Here is a 27,099-nt window from a genome sequence, read left to right on the forward strand (position 1 = left end):
AAGGAACACCATAACAGACAGAGATCACCCTGTCTGTGAATAAAGGCAAAAGACTGATTCAGTATATGACAGGGCAGGCAAAGACACTCTACATCCATTCACTGAGGAGCCATCTTGTTGAGCAGGAGTGTTTTCCAAGAAAGATTGGATCCCATTTCCTGTGAAGCCTGCAACAGACTGACCTGTGCAGGGGAAAACTACTTTATTAGATAGGAAAGGTAACTATTAATAAGTGTAGGCCTTAGTTCATGTTTTGTGATTTTGTTTTCTATTGTAACCATTTGCTTCCATCATGCTCTCTTGTTTCAAAAGAAGATTTGTTTAAGTTTTATTATAAGTTCTCACAAGTTCTGTTCATTACACAGGAGCAGTGATTTAAGATAAAACTGTTAAAATGGGGTACATTGCACTGGGAGCAGATAGAGTTGCCTGGTATCCGTTTCTCAACCAGAATGCCCAGTCAAAAAGGGATGCTGGCGGCTCCGGTCGGCAGAGCTAAGGCAGGCTCCCTGCCTGCCCTGGCTCTGTGCGGCTCCCAGAAGAGGTCGGTAAGTCCCTGGGTGCCCCATTGGCCAGGAACCACAGCCAATGGGAGCTACAGGGGCGCGGCGCCTACGGGCAAGGGCAGCACACGGAGCCACCTGGCCATCCCTGTGCCAGGAGGCCGCAGGGACATGCCGGCCGTTTCCAGGAGCCACCTGAGGAAAGCGCCTCCTGGAGCCCGCACCCCAACCCCCTGCCCCAGCCTGGTGAAAATAAGTGAGTGAGGGTAGGGGAGAATGAGCAACGGAGGGAGGGGGGATAGAGTGAGCGGGAGCGGGGCCTCGGCGAAGGGGTGGTGCAGGGGTGGGGCCTCGGAGAAGGGGCGGGGCAAGTGTGTTCGGTTTTGTGCGATTAGAAAGTTGGCAACCTTGGGAGCAGAGGATCTGTAATTTCTGTAAGTAGCCCCTGTCGGGCTGGATGTCAGAGGTATACTTCAAGGGGATTTGGGAACTGAGGTACATTTCTTTGTTAATTTGCAAGGCAAAGACAGGGCTGGCATAGCCCAGAAGAGGGCCTGTGGCTGAAAAGCTGGTGCTATTAGGGACCTAACACCCAGTCACCACCGGCAAGACCCCCTCTTGTGAAAAGCAGGGGTAACAAGGTGACTTTCAGTCCAGGGTACCCCCAAAACCATCACAGGGCCCCATTGTACTGAGACAGTATTGCTCAGCATGGTAGGTCTCAGCACACCCAGCAGCCTAAATGTTGTCAAGGTTATTTTAGGCATCATGTAAAAGGAGAGTTTTTTGAGGAGGGATTTGAAAGTGGGTAATGAGGTAGCTTTGCAGATGTTTATGGGGAGCTCCTCCCAAAGGTGAGGGGCAACATGGGAGAAAGCACGAAGGGGCTTCTTTGAAAACGTAACACATGGGTGATGGAGGCTGGTATCATGAGGTGGGAGACAACATATCAGTAATGTCTGAGAGATGATAGGTAGGGTGGGGATAGCCGATGAACAGCCTTGAAAGTGAAGACAAGCAGCTTATGTTTGATGTGATAGAGAATGGGGAGTGAATGAAGAGATGCAAAGGGGGTGACATGGTCAAAGAAACTGGCTAGGAAAGTGATCTTTGCAACAGCATTCTGAATGGATAGGAGTAAGATAAAATTGCATTTGTCAAAGCTCTAGAAAAGAATATTGCAGTAATCAAGGTGCAGATGATGAGAGCCTGAATGACAGTTTTAGCTGTGTTGTGTGGATGAACAGGAAAGGCTGCATCTTAGAGATTTTACACAGAAAGCTAGCTTGGTGCTAATTAGAAGAGAGTATCAATGCCAGTACAGGCACTAGATGGTGAATAGTGTGGGAAAGGTAAACTTCCTTTCCCAAAAATGGCTTTTCTCAGAATTGTAGTGAACTTTCTCTCAAATTGTATTTTCTTTGGATGTTCTACCTTGCTATGATGTACTGCAGTGGTATGTAACTGTAACATTTCAAAGGCTGATAGGCTGCGGCTTTACAAAGTAAGTTTGAAAGTAAATATAATTTCCAAAGCATAAGAAGTAATTTTCCATCCCTGCACCGTTAATAATGTTTCTGTCCAAATCAATAGAAGTTCATAGGTTCAGATGTGTAATTAAGCTGTAGAATACTCAATTGAATAAATATGAGAGAATCCGTATACAGACTTTTGTGACAAGACATTTGAGCCAGGACAGGAGGTAAGGTAATAAAAACAGGAGAAGAAAAACAACCGTTAATAAGAAAGGACTTCCAGGGAGCAATGGATGTGTAACGCCATTACTTTTAACTGTACTTGTACGTCGCTGTAGTTAAACTCATGAATGTCCTAAAACAGGGGTCTCAAACACGCGGCCCGGGGGCCTCATGCGGCCCGCGGGGTTGTTTTCTGTGGCCCGCGAGCTCCTCGCGGCGCCCCCCCCCCCAGCGTTTACCTAAAGCGGCTCCAGCCTGACGCGCACCGGGGGAAGGGCAGGCTCCCTGCCGTCCTGCCCCCAGCTGCTCCGGGAAGCGGCCGGAACGTGGAGAAGGGGGCGCACAGGGCTCTGTGTGTTGCTCTTGCTTCAGGCAGCGCCCCCAGCAGCTCCCACTGGCCGCAGTTCCCCGTTCCCGGCCAATGGGAGCTGCTGGGGGTGGTACCTGAAGCAACAGCAACACACAGACCCCTGTGCCCCTCCTCCCCCAGGTTCCGGCCACTTCCCGGAGCGGTGCGAAGACAGGCGGCCTGCCCTGCCCCCGGTGTGTGTCAGGACGGAGCCCGCCCCCCGAGCCCCTCCTGCAGCCCAACCCCGTGCTGTACCCCACACCCCTCCTGCACCCCACACCCCAACTCCCTGCCCTGAGCCCCCACCACACCCCTCCTGCCCTCCCTGGGGGCAGGAAGGGGGCAGAGTTGGGGTGGGGATTTCAGGGAAGGGGTTGGAATGGGGGCAGGGCCTCATGGAAGGGGTGGAGTGGGGGCGGGGCCAAGGGTGGCGGGGGGAGGTGTCAGTAATGCAGCCCTCGGCCAATGTACTAGTCCTCATGTGGCCCTCATGGTCATTTGAGTTTGAGACCCCTGTCCTAAAACAAAACCCATGAAAAGCATAAATTTGAAAAAGGGAGAGATGTGGGATATTTCAGTCACAAAGGCCTCGCTTCTTTTTTGTAATGTGGAAATTATGACAGTTGTGTGCCATTCTAACCTTTTTCGGACACATTTGCCTAATTCAGTGACATTTTGTTGTTTTCTTAGAAGTACAGCAACATTTTGAAGTTGGAGATGGAGAGGAACTAAAAGTTTGGTCTCCTACATGGGACCTAGCCATGACTCCTTTTAATGTGTAATTTATGAATCCCCATGTATATGATCAGTTCTAATGCAAGTGATACTTTTTTCTGAAAATCTGGCCTCAAGACACAATGGCTATTTTTTCGATAGAAAATACATTAGCCTGGGTGTCCTAGCCTAGTTTTAATTTGGATGATTCTTTGTCCTTTAAATTCCATCTCAATATGGCAGCCCATTGGATGGAGTATTGGAAATTTATTGTGATCTTTTGTGATAATGCCAAACGCTGATATTGATTGTGATATCCACTGTTACAGGAATAGTACATAGCCCTGAACTCAGGTTTCAACAGGTGTGGTTTGAGTTCTTCAGTAAACAACACTTTAAAAGGAGATGCTCCCCAGCTCCAGAAGTCAGATCTGTAATTCTCCAAAGTTTGGAATGGCTTTGGAGCAGTGCCCCAGTTCAGGCCCAACCAGTGTTTATTAAGTCTGCCCAAAGTTATGGAGCTTTGATTATGGAGCTTTGAACTCAGGGCCTGAAGCTCCCAGAGTGGGATAGTGGGTTCCAGGGCCCAACCAGAATCCAGGGCAGTTGGGAGGGATGTGATTTTTTTTTTTTTTAAGTATTTTGAAAAAGCATTTGCAGATTAAAAATAAAATGTTACTTATGCTTTAGGTACTTTTAAAATGTACTTAAATACAAATACAGAATACTTAAATACATAAGTACAAGTATGTAGAGTACTTTCAAATACTTAGTTAAGCACTTAAGTACATGGGAACACTGTCTTTCACACACACATATAGCAACTCTCCCATCCACAAGATGACTGGATTTCATTGGAGCTGTATATAATTTGTGAAGTGACTTGGGATGAATAGTAGTATATAAACATAATATATTCAGTGAATGAATAGATTACTTCTGAAATGCAATCTATTTAACTAGATCATCAATGTAAGATTTAGGTCAAAGCTTTTTAGTCACTGACTGAACAAATTCAGATACTTACAGCATTTAACGTAAGCTTTCATTTATTCATCCTTTCCCACATCCTCCACTAAATTTATTTTTGGAATATCTTGGGAAGATGGGTTTTCAATATGCTCACTGCTAATTTAGGAGAGAGACTGTTTTACGTGACAGTAATACAGTTCTTATGTGGACAAATTACTCAGTCTAAAGCTAGGTAGTTCAGCCTGAGTATTATGGTCCTATAAAAAAAAGTCCAGGAAGCAAGCAAACAAAATTATGATTGTAAAACTGCAGTGTATTTTTTAAGAAATTTACTAGTTGAGAGATGGAACAAGAGAAAACAAGAGAAAGAGAGGCATATTGGTCCATGGTAAGAAGCCATAACTTTATATTTAGGAGAAAGCAAGGATGTACATAAATGTGCTGGGATATCACTACAGGACGAACACCAGGTAATAAGAGGTTTACAGAGTTTTACAGTTAATCTGATTTAATTAGCCAGCCATGAACCAGCACATACTGGATTATTTCATGCCAGTGTGAGCCTCAAAAGAGAGTGCCAGCAATACAATTATAAATTGCCTAGTCCTGAAAATGCTAAGGAAGACTATGCTTAGGTTTCTAAGATGACGGACAAAAGCAGAGAAAACTCCCCTACTCTCTCAACCCTGACTCCCTCCTCCAGCTCCACTTCACATCCTCACACATCAAGAGAAATGAAGCCTAGTTCTCTAGTCCTAATCTAAAACCCAAAGGGGCGGCAGCAGTGTTTTCCCTTCCATAGCGAGGGACACTTAAGGGTGATATGTCCATGAAAACCAGGAACGTTACAATGTTCAGGACCTTTTCCTTGTGTCCAGTGAGTTCTTACAGACTAACAGTGTTTTGTCCTGTTTTTTGGCACTCCCTGCAAACTAGCTTCATGAAAGAGCAGCCAGCAAGTAGAGCTGGTGAAATTGACAGCAGGCTGTCCATGTGCAGTGACCCTGAGGGATCACCACCCACTCAGAGGCCTTTCATGTGTTGCCACCCTCTTCTTTTCTACTCCACTCACTTCCCAGGGAGCCTCCAATTCCTGCATGAAATCTTGAGCTAGCCTTCCTCCACACTGAGTGAAATCTACTGGAGGACAGGGGAGGAGACTGAGGTGGGTAGCTTACCCAAGGAGAGTGACAGGGCAGCGGTTCTGGAAAAGTTTTTATAGCGGGGGTGCTGAGAGTCATTGGATCAAATTGTAAACCTTGTATATAATGGAAATCACTTCAAGCCAGGGGGTGCAGCAGCACCTATGCGACAGGGAGCAGTGTGATTTAGTATTTATATTACCGTAGTGCCAGAGCCACCATCGTGGACCAGGATCCCACTGGGTGAAGTACTACACAAACACAAAACAAAGAGACTGTACCTGCCCCAGGGAGTTTGCAATCTAAGTGTAAGAAAACTGATGGATACAGACAGACAAATGGGGGCGTGCAAGGCAACAAAGACTCTATACTGGTCAGCAAGATCAGCAGTGGTTGTTGCCCACCAATGGCCTGACTGGTGTCAAGTTTTTCTAATAAGCATCACAGAGCTGTAAGGAAGGATTTGAAAGAGGATGATGTGTTAGTTTTGCAAATGTTTACGAGGAGCTCCTCCCAAGTGTGAGGGGTGGCATGGAAGCACTAAAACCATAACCTTAGGCCCACTTCCCCTGAAAACAGAGGCTGTTCTGTCAACTTTGAAAATCTTGTTACTCTACACCACCCATGTTCTTTTCCCCACTGGCCAGTTTCTGGGCAGCCTCAGGCTCCAAGCCCATTCTGTCACCCGCGTCCTCTCCCCAGCACACATCACAGCATGAGTCTAGAGCAGCATCAGCAGTAGGGTAGAGGGAGAACAAGGGTGTAAGCCTCCCAAGTCAAGTTGGATGAAAGGTTCCTATCTGGAGGGGGAGGAAAGGAAGGAGAAGCTAGTTGCCATGTCTCTTCTCCCCTTCGTCAATATCATATAGTTCTTTCAGTGAAATGTTTTATTCTTAAAGTGATCTGCAAAGGAATTTTTACATATGTGCCTTTATTACTTCTCTATGACATATGAAGGACAGCTGAAAGAGGGTTGTCTTTGTATGCGTGTGTGCGCGCGCACATATTTTTAGAGGTAACTTGCTTTTGGTCCTGACCACTCTAAGGTATGTCAAGTCCGGTCTTCCCTGTTTTGCTGGAGGAATTTTATGGGTCTCAGGGATGTTTACTGTGAGCTTCTGCACCATAATTAAAAAGAGATCTTTAACAAAGACATTCCTTCTCCAAAGCGTTCAGTCAGAGTTAAATATATGTTCAAAACACTCTTTAAACATGTGTGACTCAAAACTATTCTCACTCCCCCTCCTCCATCTGCTCAGGTTTCAGCATCTTGACTCTTCTGATTTCATTTCAATAGTTCTTCACTTTCCACAGAATCTTCCAGACTAGACAAGCCCTGAATTTCTAACAAAAACCAGGAGAAATTCCCCAAGAAACCTACTCCTTATTTTAGTCTTTTTTCCATATGTTTTCAAAGTCTCTTGCTCCCCACCCTTCCCCCCCCATTTGAGGTCACCTTTAAGGAAGTAGCTCTTGGGGGTGGGGAAACCCAGACCAAACCAAATCCTTTTCTTTGGTTATGAGAAAATCTCCTGTCTTCAACTCCAGACATGTCCGCAATCTCATTTATACCCACATGCGTCAACACCCTTCCTTACAAGGAGAGTTGAAAGATAACCAGAGAGCTATTAGATTTTCACTCAGAGGGAGCATTAAAAGGCTTGGATAAGAGCCTCTGGATACTTATGTGAACTTATTGAGTCTTGCCCATCACTAGTCTTGTTACAGTTATCCAGTGCAGATACTGATATTTTTTAAAATTAAGTTCTTAGGTTCAGAAGATCTGAGATGTGACTAAACTTCTATGCAGGGAAATGTGCAGATAAATTCAGAGTGCTAAATTGTGCTGATTATACTCACAGTTTGAAATTCCTGTCCTTGTTAGAACCTTCTATTTCAGCTGCCCATTTTATAATATCCTGAACTCCCATTAAGACATTCATTCATATTAATGCTCAATTCCATTTCATCTACATTTTTAACATCTGGGGTGAAAAGAAGAGGACTAGAATGTTTTTACAGCAAAATTTTGTTCACAGAACACAAAGCTTTGGCCTTAGTCTTACATTGATGATATAGTTAAGTAGATTGCATTTCAGAAGTAATCTATTCATTCACTGAATACTATATTATGTTTATATACTACTATTCATCACTTCACAAATTGTATATAGCTCCAGTGAAATCCAGTTATCTTGTGGATGGGAGAGTTGCTATACATGTGTGTGAGAGACAGTGTTCCCATGTACTTAAGTGCATACCTAAGTATTTTGAAGTACTCTACATACTTGTACTTATGTATTTTACGTATTCTGTACTTGTATTTAAGTACATTTTAAAGATACTTAAAGCATAAGTAACTTTTTTTTTTAATCTGCAAGTGCTTTTTCAAAATACTTAAATATATGTATATAAAATAAATAAATAAAAAGGAAAATCACATCCCTCCCAACTGTCCTGGATTCTGGTTGGGTCCCAGCAGACACATACCTCTCCATGACCTGCATTGAAAGAACAAGCCCAATATGCACATCTTTTACTTTCTCTTCCCCTATTTGCTTATATTATTTAGGTAGCTGTCCATATATTGACCATACAGTTGCAGGAAATGCGGGAGTTGAAAGTACAAGCGCTTATATTTGTACTTGTATTTATAAATACCTAAGTGCTGTTTCAGTGGCATACTGTACTTAGAAGCAGCGCTTAATTTGTAATGAGAGGTGCCAGGGCTCAAGCAATTTGTTTTACTTTCATAACTGATGCAGCAAGCCCTGGCACAAATTAAGTACTGCTTATAAGTCCTTCTGTTAATGGTGTGTTTGGCACTTATACATAAGTCCTTTTTATCAGCACTTTCAGATAAACTTTTGAGAGATGGGGAAATTTTTGTAGAATCATAGGGTTAGAAGGGACCGCAAGGGTCATCTAGTCTAACTCCCAAGGGCACTCTTACTTTATTTAAAGAAAGGGAGGGCATCTTTTATTTCATATTTGAAAGACCCCATAAACTGCAAAAGGCAAGGGGCACAGTTGGCCCTGTTGAGATTTAAACCTATGTTTCCAGGAAGCTTAGATTATTATTATGATTATTATTGTATTTATTATTATATTAAACCTGATGCTTATATCCTCTACACCACCGGTCCAGGGATCTATAAAGAATCTCATAGGCATTATTCATGAAGAAAAGAGCCATATGAATAAGGAAAAAGCCCTTTTCTCCTCTGCCTTCCAGCAAGTTTGCACATATTTTTTTTCTTTCAGGTTTCACATAGTAGCTTTTGCATAGTCAGTATACCTAATTTAACTGATGGAATACAAAGTATAGAAAATTGAAGCTTCCATTTATTTACTAGTATCTTCATAAAGTTGAGAACAGATTGCAAAAATGTTTAAGGTATTCGTACATGCTGTTGATGTCTGTCTACCAAAGAACATTTGCTGTTGGTACTGGGTGGGGAAAAGTGATACACCTCTATCATCTAATGTCCTCAAATTATTCAAATGAAAATTAAAACTTGCATGAAAGGGAGCAATTAAGGATTTTAACAAATACTTCTGCTTATGTAAGAGTAGAGCGGTACTGTTGTAATTGTTTCTTCTTCGTCGTGTTCTTTTTTTTGTTTTAAGTCCGGAATCTTTAAACTGCTATTAGTCCAGCTCTGTGGGTTTTGATACTCTTTGAGAGAGATAAGTGCGGTATTCTCATATCATTGTTTTGGGACTTTGTGAATACACTAAATAAATTGCGTGGTGACTGATTTTTTAAGCAGACCTCTGTTTTTTAAAGAAAGTTTTTACTAGTCTCTTATGCCAGATTAACTGGTGTTCTGCCTGTTATTTTTAAATTGTTATCTTATTCATCCACTGACAGTGCAGGATTGTTCCCTACAGGTAAGCGAGTGCTAATTTTAAATGACACAAGCAAGAAAACGTTTCCCTTTTCAACTGGGAGACTATTCCACGTTCTAATGAACCTCACTGTTGTTAATATTCTGTTCTAATAGACACTCTAAACTTTTCCTTTGATCACTTTTCATTCCTTCACTCTTAATTAGACTTTCTGTACAATCTTAAATAATTCCTCTCTGTCCTTGATGTTTATACCTTTCAGATATTTGTACGTGGCGATGTTAAGCTTAGCAGATGCTTAGTGCACCTGTAACATGCCACCCATCCTCACAATATTTCTATCAGTGGTGCCAAGCATTCGCGCCACCACTAGGATTCTACTTGGACTGGTGCTGGATTAGTGTTGACAGCAAGCACTGATGTGTCAGCTTTATCATTTCATTTGATATTCCCACAGTGCTCCTGCCCACTCTTCGGTGATGCCTTTGACAGCTCAGAGCACTGGGGGTCACTGGTCTAATGGCTATATGCAGGCTTCCGGTGTTCTCATTTCTCTCCGGCCCCTATTTGTCACTGTCCATGTATGCCACAGAGGTTCCACTGCATTAGGTAGGTAAGGAGGAATGGGCTGGGCCCTATGGAAGCATCTGGAAGGGCGGCCTCGCTCCAGTCCCTGATCTAGATCACTTCTGCTTCTGTCTCCCAGGGAGAGAACTCGAGAGAGGGGAAATCTGTTATTTCATCTGGAAAATAAAATGGGAGGGACCAGAGCTAAAACTTAAAAATTGAAGACAAAAAAGATAAAATCGGGCTCCTTATCTCCTCAGGCAGAGGGACCCAAAGGTGGCAGTGCTTGTCTTAATAGATACCAGGCCACATGTGGTCTGGCATTGGGTCTAGAGGTTACTGGTGACTATTTCATCCTGGTTGCAAGTGTGGGTGCATAGCACAGCATAGGCTGTGCCCTTTGAAATGCGCACATAGCTTCTCGGGCAGGACGGACCATTCAAAGAAATCAGTGGAACAAACCAAAAATGAGAACAGGTGCAAATGGACGTATATTACAGGCATCATGCCAGCTGCCTAAGGGAGTACTCTGGGATAACTGCAAATATTCCTGATGTTTCAGTGCTTGCAGGGATGCTTACGGCCTGTGTATGTGGTGCATGTTGTGTGACAGCAGTAAGGTGGTTGGTGTTGGATGTTCCACCAGTTCTGTTAGCAACAGCAGATCAGATTAATAGAGTAAGGCCAGAAGGACTCCTGCATAAAACAGTCCATTGAACCTCACCCCTCCCTTGTGGCTGAGCTATAGCTTATCTTTTAGAAAGACATCCAGTCTTGGTTTAAAGATTCAGGTAATGGAGAATCCACCATGTCCCTGGGTACATTTCAGGCCCTCTCCCCCCCCCACCCCAAACTTAATTACCGTCACTGTTAAAAATATGCAACTTATTTCTGGTCTGAATTTATCTAGCTTGGGCTTCCAGCCATTAGGCCTTATTATGCCTTTTTCTGCTAAATTAAAGAATGGTCTGCCATCGGAAATCTCTTCCCTATATAGGTTCTTGTGATTGTTGTGGTTTAACTTTTTCTTGGATAAACTAAAAAGACTGAGCTTCTTAAGTCCCTTGCTATAAGACATATTTTCCAGACCTCAAATCATTTTTGTGGCTCTTTTCTGAACCTTATTCATTTTTCAACATCCTTTGGACTCCAGAACTGGATAAAGTATACTAGTAATGATCTCACTAATTCCATATACAGAGGTAATACCACCCCTTTAGTCCTTCTTGATGTTCCTGTGCTTATACATCCAAGGATAGCTTTATCCCTCATAGCTACAATATCTCACTGGGAGCAGTTGTTCAATTGTGTATCCTGGTGACACCTATGTCCTTTTTCAGTGTAACTCTATTTCAGGATACAGTCCCCCAGTCTTGTAAGTTTGATCTACATTGTTTGTTTGATGCAGTGACATTGACTGTGCCTCTACTAGCAAACTTCATAGCCGTTATTTTCCACCAGTGGTACCTGTTCTGAGCAGGGTTAGGTGATATGTTGGTAAAAAGTCTGATCGGTCTCTTAGCTACAACTTCCACAGTTACTACCATGGATGGAGTAGCATCAGTGAAGAATCACAGATGTGAATTTTGTTAGGGTACACACCTAGTGGCCAGATTTTTTTTTTTTTTTTAAGTGCTCAGCACACACAGTTGGGTCCAGATTTTCAAAACAGCTCAGCATCCAATATGCTGAGCTCTTTAGAAAATCTGATCATAAGTATCCCACTGAAAACTGGGTATTGAACGCTTCTGAAAATCTGCTCCTTATTTAGATAACTACATGGGAGAAGAGCTCTTGAAAATCTGTCCTTAAATGTATACATGGCTTGATTGATCTTATATTATTCCAAATGCCCGTGATCTTTTTTGTGTCAATAAATTAAAGGTTAAATTTGCATACATATTTGTTGCACAAATATTTCATTCAATCACTTTTTTCCACTTAAAACTTTTCTTTGTGATACATATTTTAATTTTACTTTTTTCATTTTTAATAAGTTTTATTAACTGTAGTTTCAGCAAAGAGAAATACATGGAGGAAATCAAATATGATTGTGGCAAACATTAACCACAAAGGTAGAAAGTTGCATTTTTGAAATGATTTAAGAAAAACACAAAAAGTTTTCTCTTCACTCAATTGAAGTTCCAAATGATTATAGTTGGAATTCATCAGTGCTAATACATTTTCCAATAGAGAACATTGTACCATAGCAGGAATGTCTTAATCTGAAACAAATTATTTGCCTTGTCTTGCATTTGTAAAGCATCTTGTAAATTTAAAACACTCTATAAAAGTTTTGTAATAAAAACAGCATGGGCGTCTAGCACAAACCATGTAAGTTGTATGTTTGTGGGTGAAAATTATGTTTAGTGGTGTGACAACTGGAGGCAGATTAGTCTGATGAGCATAGCAAAGAATCAAGGGCCAGGACTTTCCTGAGTTCTAATCTTGACTCTGAAACTGCCCGATTACATGATGTTAGGCAAGTAAGTGAACCTTTGTGTCTGTTTCCTTATCTGTAAAATGGGAATAACGCCTTACTTTCCTCACAGGATTGTTTTAAGAACTATTGTACACTACATATGTACAAAATATTATGATTAATAAATGTATGTTGGCTACTAACCATGTGGGTGAATATGTGTAGGTGACTGAATTATAGGGCTATATTTACATTACATCATAATTACATAATGACTCCAAGAGTAGAAAATATTACAGCTTTTGCATTTCTTGACTCTTTGGCATTGTAATTGTATAATTTAACATTCCATTCACATTGGGGTTTCTGGCAAGGAACAGGAGAGTTTAAAATAAAAATAGTAAAAAGAAATTGTCTGTACAGTAACTCCTCACTTAGTCGTCCCGGTTAACGTTTCGTTGCTGATCAATTAGAGAACATACTTGTTTAAAGTTGCGTGATGCTCCCTTATAACGTTGTTTGGCAACCCCCTGCTTTGTCCACTGCTTGCAGGAAGAGCAGCCCGTTGGAGCTAGTGGTGGGGGCTTGGAAGCAGGGTGGACCGGCAGCCCCCCATCAGCTCCCCACTCCCCTAAGTTCCCTGTGCAGCAGCCGCCCAGCAGGCTATCAATTGCCGGCAGTTCAGCTGTCCCTCCCCCTACTGCCATGTGCTGCTCCTGCCCTCTGCCTTGGAGCTGCTCCCGGGACCCTCCTGCTTGCTGTGGGGAGGGGTAATATCAGGGTGTTCCCCTCCTCCCTGCTCCTACCCACCGCTTACCCAATCTCCATAGAGCAGGGGGTGGACAGGGCTCAGGACAGAGGGAGCTTGCTGGCAGCAACTGCTGTCTCAACTTGCTGATCTACTTTAAAAAGCAATGTACTTATACTGTGTATGTGTATGTGTATGTGTAGATAGATAGGTAGATAGTCTTTTGTCTGGTGAAATTTTTTTCCTGGAACCTAACCCCTCTCCTCCTCCCCCCCCCCCCCCCAATTTACATTAATTCTTATGCGGAAATTGGATTTGCTTAACATTGTTTTGCTTAAAGTCGCATTTTTCAGGAACATAACTACAACGTTAAGCGAGGAGTTACTGTACTTAGTAAGAAAAATATTAGGCCCAATCAGGCTTTAAAGACTATATATAAATGTAGTAGAGAAGGGTCCAACTTTTTGCAGCTGGTGTTTGCCTGGAGGGTTGTATTTGTTTCTATTGTTATTATGGCTGTACCTTTGCAATAGGTGCATTTTGTTTAAATGAAATCTTAAAAAGTTCAAAATATGGTAGAGTGCAATAAAAAATTATGGAATAACCCTAAAAATGCAGTATAGCAGATGGTTGTGGAGTCCATGATTTTCAGTAAATCTCTACTAGAAAATGTTTTCCCTTGTTACTTAGCAGTTGATGGTTGCTACTGAATCACGGAAGAATAGGTTGATTATCTCTCAGGAGTGTCTTTTAAAAAAACAAGTAATCTCGTTAACCCTCCAATGCATTGATCAACTAAACAGGGTAGGGTTTTTTAATCCATGTTATTGGGGAAAAAAGCACATCTTTGAGGACAGAATGTCAGTGAGAGGGATTTTGAATAGAATGTCCTTGGACTGCAGTATGGTTGTGATTTATATGGTCTCTGTAGATGCTCTAAAGTGTGTTTGTTTTGTTGTATGTTTGTTTTTAATCTTTATAAATAAATAAAGCATGTGGTTTTGAAAAATGTGTCTGCTGTCAGTTTATGTATCTTAGGTAGTGCCAAGTGTGTTTGCTCTTTGCATGTTTCCTTTGCCAATAGCTCATAATCTGTTAAGTAACATACTGAGTGGAAGAGTTTTTCCTGAGTTATAAAAAAGGGTGAAATCTTTTTCCTCTGCCACAATTTTTTATATATATATTTGATATAGAAGTTTTATAAAGCTAGTCTCCTGACTGAAGTTACTTGAATGACTTCAGTCTACTGGAAAAAGAACGATGTTCGTTCCTGTGTTCAAATGAACTTTATTTATACTAAACTTAAATTGTGCTTTTTCCCCTTTCTCCTATAAAACTCCTACCCTAGTCCCCACCACAGCTGCCAGCACTCCTGATGCTGTTGACAAATACTTGGAGACACCTGGTGATGAGAATGAGCATGCCTATTTCCAGAAAGCCAAGGAGAGACTCGAAGCCAAGCATCGTGAAAGAATGTCTCAGGTAAGTCATACTGGTTGTTCATAATTAAGGCTGGTGTCTTGTCAGATGGGTCACAGAATTAATGAATTCCTTGACTTCCTGTATTTTGGGGAAACTCACGTGTCTTTTACCTGCTGCTCTTCCAGTCTGCAGCAGAGTAAAGAGACCAACTGTTCCCGTCTTCTTCAAGTATATGTCCCTGTGCGTGCTTGATCATAGGGTACGCACATGCCTGTGAACTCTCGACTGGAGAATGCAAAGCAGCATCTGCAGGCCTGCACCTGCTCAGAGTAGCACCTTATGCCTCCAAATAAGGGCATATGGGGAGGCGCGGGCATGCTGCCACTTAGTTCCTTCTCAACTGCCTGCAACTCGATGGAACAATTGCATGTCCATTTATTCTCAGCTTCCTTCCGCTCTTAGTTTATCATTCTGGAATTTTTTCCCTTATTTTTGTAGTTATTTTTATTTCTTCAGTCTTATACAGTTGTGTTAAGAAGAGAGTTGCCCTTCCTTTTTTTCCTGTTTTCTCTCATTCTTTCTTTGGTCCACTGCCTCTTGGGTTATTACAAAGATCCGGGTGTTTAAGCCTTGTGTGATGGGGTGAGTTGTGCACCACTAGGATGGCATCTCCTCCTGGTCACTCTAGGAAATAGTTCACAAGGTCAATGTCCCTTCACGCAGTTGCAAGCCATCCTCCACCTCTCTTTCTGGGTCTGCAGCCCCTCTCTCGCTCCATGAGCTGCTGCGGCCTCTTTAAGACTTGGCCCTCCAGCCAGGTTACCTAATGGTTTCCCCTTCTGGGGTTGGAAAGTCTTTTCCCACAAATAGGCTCAGGCAGTCTTCCTACTTACTGCCCCCCAGTGCCACTTCCCCAGTGGCTGGTTGGGGAATCCAGACCCACCTTCTACTTCAGGTTCTGGCTCAAGGACCCTCTAGTCAGCAGTCAAGGTCTGTTCTACACTGGACCTCGCCTTGTTTCTCTGAGCCCTTTCCTAACCTTCTGGCTCTCCTTTCCTTCTCTGGGTCTGCCAGCTTCAACACTCCCTCCTCCCAGGGAGCAACTGCAGGCTACGTCTCTGCAGCCTCTGGACACTGTTCCCAGAGAGTTTCTACAGGCTTTCCCAGCAGCCCCCTGGGCTGCTTTGGACTCTCCCCTGCTACAGCCCTCTACCAGACGCCTTCCTTGGTACTACCTAGATGGCTGAACTTCCAGCGTTCAGTATCGGCACCTATCTCTGAAGCTCGCCCTTCAGTCCAGGGAACGAATCTTCAGACTCTGATGTCTCAGTACAGGGTTCTTTTTCGGCACCTTACCACTGCACCCCACTGAGGCAGTACTCTGGAGAAGCTCTTTAGGACCCTACCAGACGTCCTAAAGCTAGGGGCTATGACTATTCATGGGGATCCCCTACACCCCCCCTCAATTAGCTTGTTGGAATCCCTGGGGTCACCTTGGTGAATAATTTTATAAGGTTCCATATAGAAAGAGACCCTAATACCTGCTGGTACCGCATCGTTCACAGGCACCAACTGACTGACCTTCAGTACCACAGAATCTCCATCCAGTATCACATGATCTCCCTCTGGTACCTTATGCCCCCTCAGCTTCAGGAAACACCCAGAAGCAGCAGGAGCCACAGATGGAGGGAAACTCACCCCCACCAGCTAAGTCCTCCACATGCCTGGAGGTAATGCCTCTACCACCTGCTTACACTGATGACTTTTGGGCCTTTCAAGACCTCATGAAATGCCTAGTGGAATCCCTCCAGATCCTGTTAGAGGAGGTCTAGGAGTCTCAACACTCGTTGGTGGACATTTTAAATATCATCTCTCAGGGAAAGGTTGCTGTCCCAATAAATGGAGTCAGTTATCGCCTTCTGCACAGTCTGACAGATACCTGCCCACTATATAAGACAGCAGATAAAAAATACTATATTCTGGCCAAGGGAATGGAACATTTCTTTCCCACCCCACCCCCATTTCCTTGATGATGGACAAGACTAACAAAGGCAATAGACAGGCCAATTCCAGACCCTCTCCATATGATAAGGAATCCAAATGTTTAGACCTCCTGAGTAGGAAAAGCTACTTCTTGGGCAGCTCTCCAATTTTGTGTAGCAAACTACCAAGCCCTGTTGGTGAAATATGACTTTTATACATATTCCACGTTCACTCATTTCATTGAACATCTGCCACAGAACTAGAGGGAACAATTTCAGGTGGGTCAGCTGATAGCCAGAACCTTCCTCCAAGCTGCCCTAGATTTCGCAGGCACATCATCTAGATTCCGAGCCATGACCGCGGTTATGCAGAGAGTATACTGGTTCCAGTCTTTTGGCCTCCTGAGGGAGATGCAGAGTACAGCTGAAGACCTTCCCTTTGAAGGACCCAAGTTCTTCAGCTCTGATACGGACTTCTCCCTCCACACTCTGACAGACTCGAGAGCTGCCTTTACAGTCTCTGGGAATTTACATTCCTGCAACAAAGAGACAGTTTATTAGGTCTCACATCGCAGCAATCTAGGCCACTCCATTACAACCAACAACAAGTGTTTCCCAGACCTTTGAACTTTCAGAAGAGGAGATCTAGAGCTCTGAAAAAGGATCCTCTCCCTTGTACAGCAAGTTATTCTCATAGTGCTGTTCTGGTCAAGACGAGTGTGGTACTTGAACCTCTTTTACCTCTCTGTGATAATGCCTCTTCTACTTCCTCTTAGGAAAGATCTCCTGTCACAGAACTCAGGAATCCTGATCCATCCCAACCTCTCCTCCTAGAATTTGAAATCATGGTTGCTAGATAGTTCTTGAGCATGGAGCTAACCTGTTCAGAGAAGGTCCAGTTAGTTCTCCTACCTAATAGTCGCAAGACTTGCATTCAGAAGTGGAAATGCTACCATTCCTGATTTTCTCTTCACTCTTCCCAAGCCTCAGTGATTCCGCATTCCAAAATCCTGGACTACCTTTTGGATTTAAGAATGCAAGGTCTATCTATGAGATCAATCAGAGTATATTTGGCCACTATCACCACTTTACACTCACCCATCAAAGGCTTCACAGTCTTTGCCACCCTACTACAGCTAGATTCCTCAGAGGTTTATGCAGTTTCTCCCTGTACAGAACCCAGTCCCCCCAATAGGACTTCAGTTTGGTTTATAATGCCCAGAGGAAGTCTCCCTTTGAACTGATGGCTACCTGTTCTCTCCACCTCTCCCTCAAGACTTCATTCCTCATAACCAACACTTCAGCTAGTCAAATGGGAGAGCTTGGCGTTCTCATGGCTGATTGTCCATATACCATCTTCTGAAATGACAAGGTTGCACTGCATCCCCATTCTCGCTTCCTCCCAAAGGTCTATTTGGAATATCACATTAATCAAGAGAGTCGCCTACCAGTGTCTTACCCAAAAGCTCATGCCTCTAGAGAGGAGACCAGCTAGACATCAGAGCAGCCCTTGCCTTCTACCTTGAAAACAGGACTAAGACCTTCTATTTGTACTGTAATTTTTCCATTATAACTTTCATTCTCTGCTCCTTTACCCTATTGGATTTTACTTCTTTTTTCCGTTCTCCTGTATACCGCCTTTTCTCCTGCATAATGCAAACCCACTAACCTACAAGCATGAGTGAAATTTTCAGACCTATGAAAAGTAAGTGAAACAAGTTCACCCTACTTATTAGTCTAGCACTATAATTATGTTTGGCACTCTACAGGTAAACAAGACAAGTCATTGATACCTGAGGCTTTGTCTTAAATTTACACACTGCAAATATGACAGCAAACTATTAGGGCAGAGGGGTATATTCTTGGCTATTTGACCTATACCTCACCAGCAGCATAACAGATGGACATTATCACTTCCAAATAAAGAAAAGGAAAATTCTGAAATAAACCCATTAAAACATTAAAGCACTGATCTCGTTTGCCTTTCAGAAAAATCACCATCTTAATTAAAATTACTTTGGTGGCCAAGCTGATAGTGCTGCAAATTTGTCCATTGTACTAATACATAAGAGAGCCTAATTCAAAGCTGTCCTCAAGCTCTGTGTTTGACTAGCATGGGAGCGCCCCTTGTCTCCAGTAGATAAGCAGAGGTAGAGAGGAAATTATTCACTGAACTCCAACGGTGAAGTTTAGTAGTCTCATCTGAAACTCTTCATGCCATTAGTAACAAGCTCTTGGTGAGGCTGCAATAATGGAATATATCCTTTTATAATACATCCTGGTATAGCCTATCACACAAAGAGAATCTATCAATAACAGCATTCTTTAAGTGGCCAGCTGCAAGCAGTATCTTAAAATTACTGCATAGCCAAGGAGAGTTGCTTTGCAAATAAAAGGCAGTGTATAAAGCAGGGGCGGGCAAATTTTTTGGCCTGAGGGCCGCATCGGGTTTTGGAAATTCTATGGAGGGCCGGTTAGGGGAGGGGGTTGTGGCCCGTCTCTCTCCCCCCCCATCTGCCCCCCCGGGACTCCTGCCCCATCCAACCCCCCTGTTCCCTGATGGTCCGTCCCCCCCGGGACCCCTGCTCCATCTACCACCCCTTCTCCCTGTCCCCTGACTGCTCCCAGAACCCCTGCCCCTGACTGCCTCCCGCCGCCCCATCCAACCCCTCCTCTCATTCCTGACTGCCCCCCCGGGACCCCTGCCCCCATTCAATCCCCCTGTTCCCTGCCCTCTGACTGCCCCCACCCCTATCCACATCCCTGACCACCACCCCAAACTCCCCTGCCCTCTATCCAACCCCCCCCCCCCCCCCCCCCCGCCCCCCTTTCTTCCCCGCCCCGAGCACCGGGGGCTGCCCCCCCGTCGCCACCGCGCAGCTCAGAGCACCGTGTCAGACCGGGCTCTGCAGCTGCGCTGCCCCAGGACCTCGCAGCCCTGCTGCCCAGAGCATTGCGCCGGCGGCGGAGTGAGCTGAGGCTGTGGGAGAGGGGGAACAGTGCGGGAGGGGATGGGGGCTAGCCTCCCAGGCCAGGAGCTCAGGGGCCGGGCAGGAGTGTCCTGCTGGCCAGATGTGGCCCGTGGGCCATAATTTGCCCACCTCTGGTATAAAGAGATGAGATTTTTCTTAATTATTCCTTACAATTTGGCTCACACAATAGATCCCAAAAACTTGGTCTGAGTTTTCATTGTGTTCGACTTAACCTTTGTGACAGACCCAGACCAGTGGGGTACAGGAGTCTGGTAGAGGGCAAATATACTGGTCACTGGATGAGTAGTTTTCTGTTCCCTGAGTGACCAGAGCAGGGCCTGCACTAGAGGAATCAGGAACCTCCTAGAACCAGTTAAGGCAGGCAGGCTAATTAGGACACCTGGGTTTTAAAAAGGAGCTCACTTCAGTTTGTGGTGGGAGTGTGAGGAGCTGGGAGCAAGAGGCGCAAGGAGCTGAGAGTGAGAGGGTGTGCTGCTGGAGGACTGAGGAGCACAAGCGTTATCAGACACCAGGAGGAAGGTCCTGTGGTGAGAATAAGGAAGGTGTTTGGAGGAGGCCATGGGGAAGTAGCCCAGGGAGTTGTAGCTGTCATGCAGCTGATACAGGAGGCACTATAGACAGCTGCAGTCCACAGGGCCCTGGGCTGGAACCCGGAGTAGAGGGTGGGCCCGGGTTCCCCCCAAACCTCCCAATTGACCTGGACTGTGGGTTCTCCCAGAGGGGAAGGTCTCTGGGCTGTTCCCCAACCCACATGGTGAATCTCTGAGGCAAGAAAATCCGCCAATAAGTGCAGGACCCACCAAGGTAGAGGAGGAACTTTGTCACACCTTTAAGAATGACGTTTGCATAAACTATGTTTATATTTTCTACACAGCTGAAAGGTTCATATAGGAGAACTAATCAAATGTGTAATCACCCAGAAAGCAGTATGGAGAGAGTATGCAATTAAAAAACAATGATAGTACTTGGAATTATATCGATTAACAGGAAAAGCAGAGAAATTGTAACTCCAGAAAACTTTAAATTAAAATTCTGTTAAAATACATGTTAGCAAGCATTTTTGCTAACTTTTATAAATGAAGTAAAATGTCATACTGCTGGGAAACTATTTAAAGGGAGACTGAAATATTAAAAAACTTCTTAAAAATTAATAAAAAGAACAGGAGTACTTGTGGCACCTTAGAGACTAACAAATTTATTAGAGCATAAGCTTTCGTGGGCTACAACCCACTTCTTCGGATGCATATAGAGTGAAACATTGAGGAGATATATATACACACATACAGAGAGCATGAACAGGTGGGAGTTGTCTTACCAACTCTGAGAGGCCAATTAAGTAAGAGAAAAAAAACTTTTGAAGTGATAATCAAGATAGCCCAGTACAGACAGTTTGATAAGAAGCAAGTGTGAGAGTACTTACAAGAGGAGATAGATTCAATGTTTGTAATGGCTCAGCCATTCCCAATCCCTGTTTAACCCTGAGTTGATTGTGTCTAGTTTGCATATCAATTCCAGCTCAGCAGTCTCTTTGGAGCCTGTTTTTGAAGTTTTTCTGTTTTAAGATAGCCACCCGCAGGTCTGTCATAGAATGGCCAGACAGGTTAAAGTGTTCTCCCACTGGTTTTTGAGTATTATGATTCCTGATGTCAGATTTGTGTCCATTAATTCTTTTGCGTAGAGACTGTCCGGTTTGGCCAATGTACATGGCAGAGGGGCATTGCTGGCACATGATGGCATATATCACATTGGTAGATGTGCAGGTGAACGAGCCCCTGATGGTATGGCTGATGTGATTAGGCCCTATGATGGTGTCACTTGAATAGATATGTGGACAGAGTTGGCATCGGGCTTTGTTACAAGGATAGGTTCCAGGGTCAGTGTTTTTGTTCAGTGATGTGTGGTTGCTGGTGAGTATTTGCTTTAGGTTGGGGGGTTGTCTGTAAGCGAGGACAGGTCTGTCTCCCAAGATCTGTGAGAGTGAAGGATCATCTTTCAGGATAGGTTGTAGATCTCTGATGATGCGCTGGAGAGGTTTTAGTTGGGGGCTGAAGGTGACAGCTAATGGTGTTCTGTTATTTTCTTTGTTGGCCCTGTCTTGTAGGAGGTGACTTCTGGGTACTCGTCTGGCTCTGTCAATCTGTTTTTTCACTTCAGCCGGTGGGTATTGTAGTTTTAAGAATGCTTGATAGAGATCTTGTAGGTGCTTGTCTCTATCTGAGGGATTGGAGCAAATGCGGTTATATCTTAGAGCTTGGCTGTAGACAATGGATCGTGTGGTGTGTCCTGGATGGAAGCTGGAAGCATGTAGGTAAGTGTAGCGGTCAGTAGGTTTCCGGTACAGGGTGGTATTTATGTGACCATCGCTTATTAACACAGTAGTGTCCAGGAAATGGACCGCTTGTGTGGATTGATCTAGGCTGAGGTTGATGGTGGGATGGAAATTATTGAAATCATGGTGGAATTCCTCAAGGGCTTCTTTTCCATGGGTCCAGATGATGAAGATGTCATCAATGTAGCGCAAGTAGAGTAGGGGCGTTAGGGGACGAGAGCTAAGGAAGCGTTGTTCTAAGTCAGCCATAAAAATGTTGGCATACTGTGGGGCCATGCGGGTACCCATAGCAGTGCCGCTGACTTGAAGGTATATATTGTCCCCAAATGTGAAATAGTTGTGGGTGAGGACAAAGTCACAGAGTTCAGCCACCAGGTTAGCTGTGACATTATCGGGGATACTGTTCCTGATAGCTTGTAGTCCATCTGTGTGTGGAATATTGGTGTAGAGGGCTTCTACATCCATAGTGGCCAGGATGGTGTTTTCTGGAAGATCACCGATGGATTGTAGTTTCCTCAGGAAGTCAGTAGTATCTCGAAGATAGCTAGGAGTGCTGGTAGCGTAGGGTCTGAGGAGAGAGTCCACATAACCAGACAAGCCTGATGTTAGGGTGCCAATGCCTGAGATGATGGGACGTCCAGGATTTCCAGGTTTATGGATCTTGGGTAGCAAATAGAATGTCCCTGGTCGGGGTTCTAGGCATGTGTCTGTACAGATTTGTTCCTGCTCTTTGTCAGGGAGTTTTTTTAGCAGATGGTGTAGTTTCTTTAGGTAATCCTCAGTGGGATCAGAGGATAATGGCCTGTAGAATGTGGTGTTAGAGAGCTGTCTAGCAGCCTCTTGGTCATATTCCAATTTATTCATGATGACGACAGCACCTCCTTTGTCAGCCTTTTTGATAATGATGTCAGAGTTGTTTCTGAGGCTGTAGATGGCGTTGTGTTCAGCATGGCTGAGGTTATGGGGCAAGTGATGTTGCTTTTCCACAATTTCAGCCTTTGCACGTTGACGGAAGCAATCTATGTAGAAATCCAGTCTGTTGTTTCGACCATCCGGAGGAGTCCACGCAGAATCCTTTTGTTTGTAGTGCTGGTAGGGGGGATTCTGTGGGTTAGTATGCTGTTCAGAGGTATGTTGGAAATATTCTTTGAGTCGGAGATGTCGAAAGTAGGATTCTAGGTCACCGCAGAACTGTATCATGTTCGTGGGTCTGGAGGGACAAAAGGAGAGGCCCCGAGATAGGACAGACTCTTCTGCTGGACTAAGAGTATAGCTGGAAAGATTAACAATATTGCTGGGTGGGTTAAGGGAACTACTGTTGTGGCTCCTTGTGGCATGTAGCAGTTTAGATAGTTTAGTGTCCTTTTTCCTTTGTAGAGAGGCAAAGTTTGTCTTGTAAATGGCTTGTCTAGTTTTTGTAAAGTCTATCCATGAGGAAGTTTGTGTGGAAGGTTGGTTTCTTATGAGAGTATCCAGTTTTGAGAGCTCATTCTTAATCTTTCCCTGTTTGTTGTATAGGATGCTGATCAGGTGGTTTCGCAGTTTCTTTGAGAGTGTGTGACACAGTCTCTCAGCATAGTCTGTGTGATATGTAGATTGTAATGGATTTTTTACCTTTAGTCCTTTTGGTATGATGTCCATCTGCTTGCATTTGGAAAGGAAGATGATGTCTGTCTGTATCTGTACGAGTTTTTTCATGAAGTTGATGGATTTCCACTCCATACGGCTAAATGCAGTGCCTTGCATAATGACAGGTTTCAGAGTAGCAGCCGTGTTAGTCTGTATCCGCAAAAAGAACAGGAGTACTTGTGGCACCTTAGAGACTAACAAATTTATTAATTTTTACTTATGCTTCAAGTATCCCATTGTCTTGTGCACTCTTCTCATCATCTGACTTTTTTCCCCACAAAGAGTGAGAACTGAGGGGCTAAGATTTGCAATGTTAAAAAAACTGACAGGATAAATAATTTCTATTTGCCTTCCCTCATCCTATCTCCAACTACATGCAGAGTTTTGCATCTGTCTCTCAACTGCTCCTGCTCATAATTTATCCCCAGCAGGTCAGGTAGAATGACAGTGACAGTCTTTGATTGGTTTGGATGCCTTTATTACCCCACGTTTGCTTAAAGTGGGACTGATAGCAACAGGTCAGTGTATTCTCGCACATCTATGGTTTCCCTTTGCTTACTGTGAAACTCTCAAAAATAAATTCTTTTCCTGCCATGTGAAAATCTTCAAATTTGTTATGACTCAAATTGTTTCCCTCTCTGACTGAGTTGGTTCCTTGATTGGAACTCCCAGAGGAGCACTGTAAAGCCAGATCAGGGTCTTGTATTGTGATTGTTTAATATCTTGACACAGCTCTGTGCCTCAGATCTTCCTCTATGAAAAAGCATGATCATATGGCTAGGATGGTGACCAAGACTTGGGAAATCGTGGTCCATTCCTGTGTCTGCCACTGGTGTTTTGTTTGATCTCAGACAAGTCACTTAGAGCCATATTTTTTAAAGTATTGAGGCACCTAACTCCTGTTGGTTTTAGTGTGAATTAGGAACCTACCTACCTTTTAAAATATGGTTTTTAATCTCTTGAATTCCACGTTTGTAACTGGAAGATAGAACTACCTCCTTTCTCCCATCATTTGTCTCTATCACTTAGATTATAAACTCTTCAGGATATGATCTGTCCCTTACTATAGTATGTAAAGCACTTAGTACAGTGAGGCCTACTGGGGGTATTTAGGCACTACTGTAATACAAATCATTATTAATATGGTGGCATATTTTAGTTTTTACCAACAGAAGTACCAAAAAAAACCCAAAAAGCCACCATCAAGAAAACCATGCTTCTGTGCTGACAAGACAGTTATTAGTCCATCCAAATATGACATTTAAACATTTTTACTATTTTCTCAACACAACTTCATCAATTTCAATCTGCCCTAGTTCTTATTTCTTGTCCTGATGGGATTCTTCCTTTCCAGTTCTCTCTCTTCTCTGTGTCCACTGGTTACAGATGCACACGTGCACCTCTCTTCCTCCCCTCCTCCTCCTTTCCTGTTTCCTGGTATGTTAAACATCTATTTAGGTTTGGTTGGTAAATAGCCTGACGGCACCAACTGTTGTACTTTAGTCAAAGGAGAGCAGTATGTTTGTTTGTTTTCCCCCAAGCATATTGAGGCTTTACAAATTATTCTTCTTGAAATTCAGCAATATTTTAGGAATCATAGTTTATGTTGGGATTCGGAACAGTTTAAAAATAATGTTTCATCTCCAAGCATAGTCCTGTTTACCGTGCAAGTCAGATTTTTGGGTAGGCACAACAAACACTCTACTGTCTTCAATTTAATATTAATGCTTTCTTAGGGTTTTGAGTTATTTCTGTAGCAATAGTGTAATTTAGCAAACAAAATATAAAGTAGTTCCAAACCAAAGTGCTGAATTCTATTATTCATCCTACAGTGTAACTTTGAACATTTGGGTTGCGTATGTGAGAGGTGAGACTTAAACTTCTAGAATACCAGCAGAGGATGGTTCTGCCTTTAGGCTGTTCAGAAGCTAATTCCCTGATATTGCTGTGGGGGGCCAGGCTTTGTGTGTCGTGGGAAGATGTTGGTATGGTCTTTTATGGGTTTTTTAGATATATATTATATAGCATAGGACAGCTTTCCTTCCTGAGATGGTGGCTCCGAGGGCATCAACTCTCCAGTGTCCCACGTGACACCCATAAAACATACAATTCAGATGGGCTGCTGCTACTCCCTGTACCAGACATTAATGGTCCATGTCTCCCTCATCAGCCAGGTTCAGAGCAGTAGTCTTGGTGGGCCCATCTCTGCTGCCCACCACTAGTGTGAAAACCCAGCTTCTGCTGGCCATTCAGCACCACACTGAAGCAGCAGTCAATGCCAGCGATGGGGTAGGTAGGTTGGCAAATATGATTCACAGCCTGACTTTTTTTTTTGTATTCCCCACATTTGGTGGGCAGGCTCTGGTGCTGCTGTCAGGGTATGATGCGCTGTTGGGACCCCCACACACACTCACAGTGGTAGTTGTGGCTTTCTAATGCAGTGGTTCTCAAACTTTTGTACTGGTGACCCCTTTCACATAGCAAGCCTCTGAGTGCAACCCCCCCTTATAAATTAAAAACACATTTTTTTATATTTAACACCATTATAAATGCTGGAGGCAAAGCGGGATTTGGGGTGGAGGTTGACCGCTCACGACCCCCCATGTAATAACCTTGCGACTCCCTGAGGGGTCCCGACCCCCAGTTTGAGAACCTCTGTTGTAATGCCAATCTATAAAAAGGGAAGTAAGGACAACGTGGGGAATTACAGACCAGTCAGTACCCAGAAAGACTGGAGCAAATAATTAAGCAATCAGTTTGCAAACACCTAGAAGACAATAAGGTAACAAGTAACAGCATGGATTTGTTAAGAACAAATCATGTCAAACCAACCTAATGGTGCCTAACGGTAATAAGCCTTGTGGGTAGGGGGAAAGCAGTAGACATGGTATATCTTGACTTTAGTAAGGCTTTAATACTGTCTCGCATGACCTTCTCACAAACAAACGAGGGAGATACAACTTAGATGGAACTACTATAGGGTAGGTGCATAACTGGTCGGAAAGTAGTTATCAGTGTTTCACAGTCAAGCTGGAAAAGTACATTAAGAAGGGTCCTCCAGGTCCAGTTCTGTTCAATATCTTCATAAATTATTTTAGATAATAGCATAGAGAGTGAACTTATAAAGTTTGTGGACGATACCAAGCTGGGAGGGATTTTCAAGTGGTTTGGAGGATAGGATTAAAATTCAAAATGATCTGAAGTAAACAGGATGAAATTCAATAAGAACAAATGCAAAGTACTCCATGTAGGAAGGAACAAACAATTGCACACATACAAAATGGGAAATGAGTGCCTAGGAAATAGTAGTGCAGAAAGGGGTCTGGGGGCTATAGTAGATCATAAGCTAAATATCAGTGAACAGTGTAACTGTTGCAAAAAAAAGCCAACAGCATTCTCAGATGTATTAGCAGGAGTGTTGTAAGCAAGACACAAGAAGTAATTCTTCCATTCTACTCCACGCTGATTAGGCCTCAACTGGAGTACTGTATCTAGTTCTGGGCACCACATTTCAGGAAAGATGTGAACAAATTGGAGAAAGTCTAGAGAAAAGCAACAGTAATGATTAAAGGTCTAGAAAACATGACCTCTGGGGAAAGATTTCAAAAATTGGGTTTTAGTATGGAGAAGAGAAGAGTGAGAGGGGGACATAACAGTTTTCAAGTACATAAAAAGTTGTTACAAGGAGGAAGGAGAAAAATTGTTCTCCTTGACATCTGAGGATAGGACAAGAAGCAATGGGCTTAAATTGTTGCAAGGGAGGTTTAGGTTGGACATT

At 43.5% G+C, this 27,099-nt stretch overlaps 1 protein-coding gene across 4 annotated transcripts in view; it reads left to right on the forward strand.

Annotated features, from left to right (window-relative positions):
• The window catches only part of LOC113406632 (amyloid-beta A4 protein), a 322,356-nt gene that overhangs the window by 202,227 nt on the left and 93,030 nt on the right, over positions 1–27,099 (forward strand). For all 4 annotated transcript variants that reach the window (XM_026652412.2, XM_026652414.2, XM_026652421.2 and 1 more), the window contains one exon: positions 14,315–14,448. In XM_026652412.2, the coding sequence (XP_026508197.1) occupies positions 14,315–14,448 (134 nt within the window). The remainder of the gene's footprint in view (positions 1–14,314; positions 14,449–27,099) is intronic.

This window comes from Terrapene carolina, unplaced genomic scaffold, assembly GCF_002925995.2.
Source record: "Terrapene carolina triunguis isolate 2854851 unplaced genomic scaffold, T_m_triunguis-2.0 Scaffold33, whole genome shotgun sequence".
NCBI lineage: Eukaryota > Metazoa > Chordata > Testudines > Emydidae > Terrapene > Terrapene triunguis.